The sequence below is a fragment of the Magallana gigas genome, chromosome 6 (assembly GCF_963853765.1).
Source record: "Magallana gigas chromosome 6, xbMagGiga1.1, whole genome shotgun sequence".
Lineage (NCBI taxonomy): Eukaryota > Metazoa > Mollusca > Bivalvia > Ostreida > Ostreidae > Magallana > Magallana gigas.
Window position 1 is genome coordinate 22,237,780 of NC_088858.1, and position 10,535 is coordinate 22,248,314.

Genomic DNA, 10,535 nt, shown 5'->3' on the forward strand with positions numbered 1-10,535 from the left:
CATGTGATTGATCTTTAATGTATACAGAAAACATTTACAGGTAATAGTAAAACAAAAAACTATTACAATAAACATATTAACAATATTGGTATACAAAATGTAAAATACTTCACATTAATTAAATTTTTGATAGATAGTTATAAAACTTTAAGTTTAAGTAACAACACAAGTTTGATAACACTTTTGACTTGTTTTGGCACCCTAATGCACGCAGAGCAGCAAATTTGTATATTTTTGAAAAGCCCTATAAATATTAACCAATATAGTACATTACTACATGTAGTATGTAAAGAAAACTAAAACCTAAAACAAGTAATTTAAAGAAGAAATAATTTTAAATTATCTTAAGCAAAACATTTAACAACAAAATCATAACCTATACATGTATATAATACCGGTATACAGCACATGTTCACAAATACATGTAACTTTACGATATATAAAATTATGTGTACTTGGTATATTATATCTTTATAATTTTTGTAATGCATGAAGATGCCAGGCATTTTTGTTTATTGCACTCTTTTCTATATGGCACACAAAGTGGTTTTATATTATGCACTTTGATTAAATTTATGTTTTAATTCAGAGTTCGTTTATTCAAACAAATCATCCTCATTCCCTCTCCTTAAAACTTAAAGCTCCCACTATTATTACAGAAAATTTTAAGCACTAAACTGTACCAGTTTGGAGTTTGTTTAAGTTTTTTGAACTGATAATAGACAGACTCATTACTGAGTGAAAAAAAGACTACTAAGCATAACCCCCTTTCCCCCAAAACCACTCGAGGAAAACCAGCCAAAAAAAAAAATTGTGGGTTATGGCACTTGGAAGTTTTGACAAGTCTTATGTTTTGATAAAAAAGCTTCTTACTAGAAAATATTTCTGAAATCATCAATGGAATACTCACAGTATGCATTTAACATACCGGTAATACATGTACCTCTGACTGATACCATGATATGTATTTGATCTAATCTGTTAATTGTCTTACTTTTGATTCAAAATATGTTTTTATAAATCTAAACATATGTATATCAAGGAAATTAAACCATTAAACAAAATTAAAAAATTTTAAATAAAAAAAAACCAACTGACATGTTGTATTGGTAAAAAAAACCAACACCAACACACAAGTACAAAACACACAAACATATATTAAACATATAATTAAGCAAAAAAATAGCAATTTAAAAAATTCTGAACTCACGTTAAAACGGTTAATGAAGCATCATATACAATAATAAAAAAAGATACATGTTATTTCTTTTCTGCTTTGGTCTGGAAGACTGCATGAAAACAGATTTCATTAATAAAAAATACAATTTTCACAAATTAAGTGGGTTAAATTTTGATTCTTTCAATTTCTAATCATTTAAGAAACACTAAAACGCAAGTAAATTTGTACAAAGATATATACACATTTCAGTTCATGTGCAATGTATGTCTAACGGGTACATGTGCACAGGAGGAATTGAAAACATCTAAAAACAATACACTAATAAAACGATAGACACACTAATAAAAATGCTAGTAAAGCAATAACAAAAATACTGTTTCATATGAAAAACAAATAATCCTTAAAACAGATGGATTTTATGTACATGCATATCGTCCTCAATAGAATCCTTAATTCGGTTTATTATTCTGTAGGACTTTTGGTTCAGGAGCAACTAGTAAGTAAAAAAAATCTCCTTTGAGCCATTTAGCAGTATTTATAGGGAATCAATGTAGAAACAAATTCTGTCAATCATTTCAGTTGGTTGGTATTATAAACATTTTTAAAAAACAACAACAAAAGGTATAAAATAAACTTCGCTGTATTTCACCCTTTCAGCTACATGTAGGTCACAAAATTAATTGGCTACATCTGCAAATTCATTAATCAGTTTCAATATTAACATTAAATTTTACAAGGATTTGTTTAAAATTCTGCAAAGGACCGTACATAACTTAATTCACTATGGCACAATGTAGAAGGTATATTGGTGAATTTGCTATATCCGGGTATCTACCAAACAAGGTTGTACTGTACTGTGCATGTTTATATGAAGAATATATTATTCATGATTTTGATTCAATACTTTAATAAGACAATGTGAATTGAAAAAATGGATTCTAATTCCCCTTAATTCAAGGGTTTCAAATTCACTTGCCAAAAAAAAAGCACCCTTTGTAATTAATGCATGTACCAGTAAAATACTGAAACTGTAAACAAAAGTGTAAACATATACATGTATCTTCATATATTTTAACACATCCTACAAAATAACAATCAAAACAACAAAATAACAATAGATATTGGCAAGTACAAATAACAGAATAAAAGCACCAAAAACAAGTGGGGTAAAACTGGAATGCAAAGTGCAAAAAACCCTGTCAAATAAGTTAATATAGTCATCTTCTCACAATAATGATTTACCCCAATATAATTTGAAAATCTATTACATGTATAAATACATCATGTTAAGATAAAAAAAAAATCTGCTCGAAAGTTTAACAGACAAACCTCTTTTCTTAAATGCATTCATATGATCTCTAACAACAGTTCATCCTGAACGGCAGCTTCACAAATTACTCAACCACCAGACATTATCTGGCACCATGGAAGAGATAGAGAGCAAGTAGCAATAGCCCCAGGGAGGTGAAGAAGAATGAATTCAGGTGTAAGCCGAACACCAGGACGGAGAGAATGGTGGTGACGCTCAGAGAGGAGGAGACCACAAACAGCCGCGTAATGTTGCTGGCGTGCTTCAAGATGACCGACATGGCTATTCCAACATAAACCTACAAACATCAATAAAAAAAATTTTCATCTCAATTTTAAATGTCGATTGAATGTTCATTATTAATACAACATAAACTTAAAACATCTCTTTTCATCTTGGTTTTAGTTTTTAATCAAAAAAATTTTCATCGAATAAGATAAACTTTAAACATCAATGATCATTATCCTTCTATTTATTTTTTTTGAGTGCTGATCCAAATCCAATAAGTTTTTCATTGATTAAATATTCATGGTTCTCTGTTATAAACTATTCATGTACATGTATACATATACATGTGTATGTAGTATGTACATATATTAAGGATTTAGCCATAATTATGTAATGAATACCTATCTAAAATCAGATAGAATGAATATACATGCAGTGTAAGGATGTCCATTAGTATGCTTACCTGAGTAACAACAATCATCCAGGTTGTCAAGGAGTATCCTCTGAACAGTTGAAACCTTGTAACATTCTCTGTAATATACCAAAAATATAGATCTAGTCTAAGACCTTTTTTAACAATGAACTTGCAAACTTCTGCAAACATGATGGCTTTCATACTTAAAATTGAAAGAGCTGTTATGGATTGAAATTACCTTCAATCACCGGTATTTCATTTGAATACCAGTAGGTAGGAAAATAATGGCTTCATATAGATTTTGTTTTATGAGGATTTACAACTTAATTTGAAGTTTGTACTAATATCTTTTTTTAAATGCAACCCAGTTTGGTTAAATTCATTGTTAACTGCCATGAGTAAATATTAAATCTTTCTCCTCTTCATGAAGAGGAGAAAGATTTATGATTGATCACGAAAAAACAGGAAGCATATTAACAACAATGGCTAGCAAAAGGAGTTTAATAAAGTTAAACCTAGTCGTTCCAAAGTTAACAGGACCAAGTAAAACTTCAAGATATTCAATGACTTATGATACAGTCTCATACAGAAGCTACAATGTATTGGTACATTAAACATTACATATAGGGAGAAACTGGTTAGATTTTCGACAAACTAAACAATGGGTTAAATTTTTAGCTAATGAAATTTTCAAGATAACCAATTAAGAAGTTTTATTTTAATCACAGGAAAAATTCTAGAACCAGCACATGTACCTTCATCTCTGACTTCTTCAAAAATCCAGAATATAATGTTGATGAAGATCAGCCAAGTGTACAACATGAGGTTTTGAAAATGAAGGGACATCTGAAACAAATTTTATAGATTTGTCAAAACAGATGAAATTGATATGCTTTAATTGTGAAATCATTGATCCAATTAATATATAAACTTTTGCAGCATCCAGTTTCAAAAATTGCCAAACACAAGCATATACTCCAAATTTTTGCAAATTAACCCTCTGAAGAAAGTGTTAATGTTTTGGAATATAAAAAGAACAAATAGATTCATTAATGAATCAAGTAATTGCAATATATTTCATATTTTCCTTATTACACACATTTGTTTATCTTAAAAAATCAGGAAAAATGTCAAGGGCTGTAAAAAAAAGGATTCACAAATATAATTTAAACTGCCCTAGGTTTAACTATTGGAAAGGACAATAACTCAATTTTCTACTTGGATATTGAGTTATTCCCCCTCTCAACGCAGTTTATATCAAAATATGAAAGACAAAACATTTGAAATAATACCTATTACATAATAGTTAGGTTTTTTATTGCCAAAAAAAACCATGTTCATGTAACCAGTAGTACACATGTACTGCAAACATTAAACAATGAATTGACATGGTCAATATACATGTACATTAAAATAAGTCACCTCTTGCTGTTTTTTAAGGATATACTCTGCATACACAGACGCCATCCCCGACACTGTACACTGTGCCGCAATCATCAGTAGGCCTGTCATTGTCACGTAAAGCTCAGAGAATTCCTTGCCCTTAGATACATAGCTTCCGTAACTACAAAATATACACATCAACGATGCATCAATTCTACAGTTGCTTTAAAAGTATACGTTGAGGTTGATTTTATTGCAGAGTAACCATGCACAGATGCATAAGTGTCAGAATATCGATGAAAACTTACTTTCATTGTAAATTAATAGTGTCTAAAGTATAATTATAAATGGAAACCACCTATTACCTATCAATGGTTCCAGCCATTGTTAAAATTCCTATTGCTATCCACTGGCGGACTGTCAGAGGCCTATATAATGATATATACCAGAGAAAATATTGATATTAAAATAATGTCCATATCTATATCAAAACATCAACTTATATCCATCATCGGAATCAAATCATTTTCCAATTAACTTTGTACATGTGTATTTGAATCACCTACCTTTTTAAAAAGCTCCAATAAAGGACAGCTGTTATGCCTATCTTTAAATTGCTTAAAACCTGGGTAAAATAAACCATATGATCAAACATAGCATCATCTTATTACTGGTGTGATATGGAATTAATATAAATTGCATGCAATATGAATTTAAAAAAAAAACCCAGGAAATTGTTGCTAATTTTCTAAACTGAAAAATCAAAGAAACAGTAATACAATCATTGCAGATTTTCCCTTTTACAATATAAAAATCAAACATTGCAATTTGAGAAAACAATTATTTTTCAGTATTTAATTGACATAAAATAGGACAGATAATTTGAGCTAAAAATTTATATACCAATGAAAGCATTTCATTGAAAAGCAACATAAAAATAGATTTCATACAGTAATACACATGATATAGTCCTAAATAGATATTTTATACATGTGAAGCATTAAAAGTAAAAGAATAATCAATATTGGCAGAAAAAAATTATTGCAATTGGTAGGTAAAAAACCAAAAAACACCTTAAGTTTGTTAATACAATGTAGTTTGTAAAATAATCATATTTTGGATGTTCTTACAGATACACAAAGGGTTGCAAAAAGGGTTTAAAAATCAAAGTCCCAATATGCTAAAATGTCTAAGAGTGCCAGCTATAGTACTGTATAAGCTACCGACAGAGACAGAAAATATCTGAAAATTTCTGTTCTTGCATATATATTTTTACATTTACATAATATATACATGTACTGTAGACCAATTCTTATTCATGTGCAAGAGATTTTCGGAATATTTGCAAGAGTCTAGATGTCACAAATATTTTTCACTGCAAACCCAATATCAAATGTCTCTTCTTACTTTCTTCTAATTTTTCAGAAAATTTATATCTTGAATCTCCGCAAACCACATTATGTCTGGTAAATCGCAAAATGAAGTTGTTACAAATGAAAATTGGTTCACAGTGTCTTTCCTTATATGAAACTACCAATAATGCTCATTTCTGCATGAACTTTTCAGTGACAGAATTTTAGTAGCAACATAATTAAGATGTTTAAAATGGTACATATTTCATATATGGCTGTAAAAAATGATAGATGGAAAGTTTTTATACAACGATACTAAAGGGAGGGAGTGCATTATTAAAGGACACAGAGAAAAGTGTTAATACAAATCAGGCACCGGTATATGTCAATACGACTTCAAACAATTACCTAAGAACTAATCATGGTCATCTAATGAAGAGAACACAGAGCTGCTGAAATAATCATGTACGATTTAAGATCAGTATTGTATATCTCATTTTTTGACTATTCAGTTTATATGGAACACACAGTTAACAGCTTTGCCTCAATTAACTGACATCTCATACGTATGCATTTCTGAATGTGTGATAATAATTAACAAAACTGTCATGCTGAATATATTATTTTTACTAGTACACTTTCCACTGTCTTTGTGACAACATTACGAATCAATTTTGTAATGTATGGTCCAATACATTTCATCAATGACTATTTTAATATTAAATCATACAATTGCTGAAATTTATATAAATATAATCAATAAGGAATCATTCTTTGATGATCAAATCTATGATAAACCCGTCAGGCTTTATTTGATTTGATCACCCCGACCATATTTGATCACATAATACTCAAAGAATGATTGGGTATTCCCTAAACTTTTGTCAAATTTATTTGGACTTCAATCAGAGTTATAATCAGTGGCATAGCTTTGTAAACACAAAATATTTTATAAATCTTTTAATCTACATATCTGAAACACGAATAGATATTAAAAACACCATTTACTGAGACAAAACTTATCTACAATGGATCTTTTATACAGTAAAACTTGTTTAGTACGAACAAGGATATAGCGAATTTTCGGACACAGTGAAGTTTCTTGGAATCCCCAGTAAAATTCTTAAAGAATCTTTGCAAAACTGTACAGTTATAATGAATTTGGATATAACGAATTTACAGATATAGCGAACTGATTTTGAGTCCCGTAAAGGTGAATAATAATGAAATTTAACACCTTTACAAATAATTTCTTTACAGTTTAAAAAAGGTTACACTACCTATTAATAAAATAGTTTAAATGAATTTATTTTCATTTAATTTTTGGGAGTTGATTTTAATCAACTCTCCTATGCAGTTATTCTGGCAAACCGAAAGTGAAACAGTGTTTGGACCTAAGCACAAATCATCACCGCTGACAAGACTTAGTTCTTGAAAATAATAGAAAAATTCGATGTAATGTATGCTGAAGCAATGTTTTTCAAGAAAACTTATCTATTAAAACTTTGAAAATAGTGAGATTTTATTTAATACGAACAATTTAGATATTTTTGTAGTCTCATGTATTCCTTCGCCAAAGTTTAATATAGTCTCTTTCAAACAAACGCTCGGCTGTCTCCGTAAATCTCCATGAAGCAGAGAGGCTCTCTTGGTTTTTGGAGATTAACGGAGACAGTCGAGCGTCTGGTTAAACGAGACTAGAGTTTGATATCAATAGTGCTTGGATCCATACAATTTTTAGAATTGTTTTGATTACTAATACATAGTTTGAAATCTATCTTTAAATATTACACAACATGATTCATATGGGGTTTCTCAAAATTCTTGTTTGAAAAGTCTAAAAATTCATATTATAAAAAAGTGCGCAATTCGAATACAGACTAGAAACTATATATAATTGCCATGCAAAATAAGTTGATTTTAAAATGATAATCGATAAAATCAACTCCCGTCAATACTTCAGTACTTTGATTTCTATTTACAATCAAATCATTAAAGTTATCAAAGTAATGAATTTTTATTTTAAGCCTCAATTAAAAGAAAATATGTGTATTGTGAATTCGCTATAGATATTATTACGAATTCGTTATACAGATTTAACGAATCATGTATATAACAAAGTAATTCCATTGGTCGTTTGGACTTCGCTTTAACAGAGTTTTACTGTAGTGCATTTGCTGCTGCAGCATTTGACACAATGCAACGATGCCTGAGAAACAATATTCATTAATATTTTTGGACCTTACATTTAAATGCCGTAAGTGTTACCACTAATTGTCTTACCAAAATATGTATATATAAGCATCTACTATTCCTTCTCCACTATACATTACTATATACATGTACATATTGCTGATTTTTTCGAAACCTTTCAATAATCTCATAGTACATGGCTACATGTATCCCCAAAACAGGTAAATGTAAACTATTCTAAACTAATTCATTAATAATTAATATCTGGTCCAGTAATTAAAAATGTAATATGTTAAAACTATTGCTCTGTGCCTCACTAGCTACAGTGAATATTAATACCAATAAGTGTTAATACAACATAAAGAGATATTAGATTTCTACTTTTCTATGGAAAGATACCAAGTGTGTGTGTTCAGTTTACTTTCATTAATGTCTTGTCAAACTTACCATTATGATATCAACTTTGTTAATTATTGGTTACTTATCCTGAAGCTATCTGCAAATCATTACATTTATTAAAAAATACTACGGTAATTAAAAATAGGCAAACAAACTGTGCTATTGACCTACCGATGGCCTGTGTAATATACCAATCTGTATACAAGCCAGCTGTAAATCTAATGAAACAAAATATAACTTTATAACTTCCATTTCAATAAAAGGCTTATCAAAACATTCAAATTCTATGGAAAAAAATATATTGATAACATTTAGAGGTTAAACCGCTATATGTCACCTTTTTAATACTTTATTCTAATAAACATATACACATATATGCATGGAATGAATCGCACTGAATCTTTATCGACCTTAAACATGTATGTGATATTATCAATGCTGTTAACTTAAAGCAATATGAGCTGCAGTTTTCATGCTGATATTTATTTTTACGAAAATGTTAATTTCTACTAAAATGACAAAAAATATCATGGCTTTTAAATTTCTGTTAACCATATTTTTGTGGGAGAAGCCGTTAAGAAGCCTTAATCGGAACAATTATTGTTGTCCTGTAGAGAAATTGATTTGCTATATATTCCTTGGAAGAGAAATCTTTCTTTTGACAAAAATTAATGATTGTTCAATATTATTTATCATAAAAGTTCAAGTTACATGCAGACCTATAATGTGAACAGGTTTTTGCACCAAAATAAAATTCTACAAAATACAGCTCATATTGCTTTAAAATTCACTAATCTAGCAGTTTCAACTGAAATACCAGTACATACAACTTTGATGACAATCAAATTAAAGGGTACGTGTCTTGAACCATGCTCATGCCATGATTGAATCAAAGTACTTAATCTTAAGGAGGCTGGATGGTCAACAAATTACTTATCTGATCTACAGTACCGATCAGACCCAACCTAACACCATAGTAATTAAACCCCAACTAAACTCGGGATTTACTTTTGGGGTTTACTCTGCATTTACTTTTTGAAAATTTGAGTCCACTCAGGGTTAATTTGGGTTGATACTCTTGCATTGGGCTGTGTTTACTTGGAAATTGCTTTTGAGGTCAACTGTATGCACTGAAGTGTGAAGTAGACCCGTCTTTTATCTTACCATCCTACTGTCTGTAATTCCTGCCCCTTGTATATTCTGAATACACAGTTAGTGTCTGCTTTCATGGGTATACTTCTGACCAGGTTTATTCTCTGTGTCCACTCTGGGTTTACTTTTGGTTTACTCTGGGTCCACTCTAGTAAACTCGGAGTAAACCCAGAGTAAACCCAGAAAGTAAACCCATGGTTTAGTTGGGGTTTACTTTCTGTTAAGTTGGGTCTGATCGGTACTGTACCATATCATTTTACATATAATATTTTAGGCCATAAAATATTTAAAAACTCCAAATATTTCAGCTTAAGAATTTGTATGTAAATCTGATTAAAATCAGATCTTTGATCTGCTCCTTTTTTATACCGCTTCAGGTCATCTCCTGGTGAACTTTGATTTATGAATATTCATGAGTTATTTATGCCAATCATGAGTAAATGTTAGAAAAGGTATTTTTGGATTACGAACAAAAATGGAGCATTGGCACATGTTCTCGAATCTTTCTGTATCAGCGAGCTCAAGACATGCAAAAGTTGATATTAGACATCCTCAAGGAATCCCAAGATTGTATTGGTATAACTTCTAGAACATGGAACTGAGGTATAAAACTGACAATTTGATTGGTCTAAACAAAGTTCAAAGGTGACCTCAAGCTGGGTTTCTTCAGATCCTCGTGAAGTGACAACAGAAAAAAAGGAGTGGACTGAGGATCTAATTTTAATCAGATTGATTTGATATTTTCCTAAATCTTTAAACAGAGCTCTTTTCATTGAGGAGGTCAATAATCTGTGACAGTCAGACCGATTCAAACACAGGCGCCAGATAACTCAGATGATAGAGCACCTGACTATAGATCAAGTCATAATTGCAATTTTGGCCACAATGGATATGATTGAATTAAACAAGATGAGATCAAATTAG

At 30.2% G+C, this 10,535-nt stretch overlaps 1 protein-coding gene across 3 annotated transcripts; it reads right to left on the reverse strand.

Moving 5' to 3' along the window:
* Nucleotides 1–8,726, reverse strand: LOC105343259 (probable UDP-sugar transporter protein SLC35A4). Of its 3 annotated transcripts, none has more exons than XM_066086826.1 (7): nt 8,631–8,726; nt 5,082–5,140; nt 4,881–4,943; nt 4,555–4,696; nt 3,888–3,978; nt 3,181–3,248; nt 1–2,787 (listed from the first exon to the last, which is right to left on the reverse strand). In XM_066086826.1, the coding sequence occupies exons 1-7, from the start codon at nt 8,709–8,711 to the stop codon at nt 2,593–2,595; spliced, it is 699 nt and encodes a 232-aa protein (XP_065942898.1). In that variant the 5' UTR covers nt 8,712–8,726; the 3' UTR covers nt 1–2,592. The 3 variants fall into 3 exon arrangements, with proteins under 3 accessions (XP_065942898.1, XP_065942899.1, XP_065942900.1); XM_066086827.1 differs by lacking the exon at nt 8,631–8,726 and adding an exon at nt 8,508–8,561; XM_066086828.1 differs by lacking the exon at nt 8,631–8,726 and adding an exon at nt 6,276–7,106.
* Between the last annotated feature and the right edge of the window lie 1,809 nt (nt 8,727–10,535).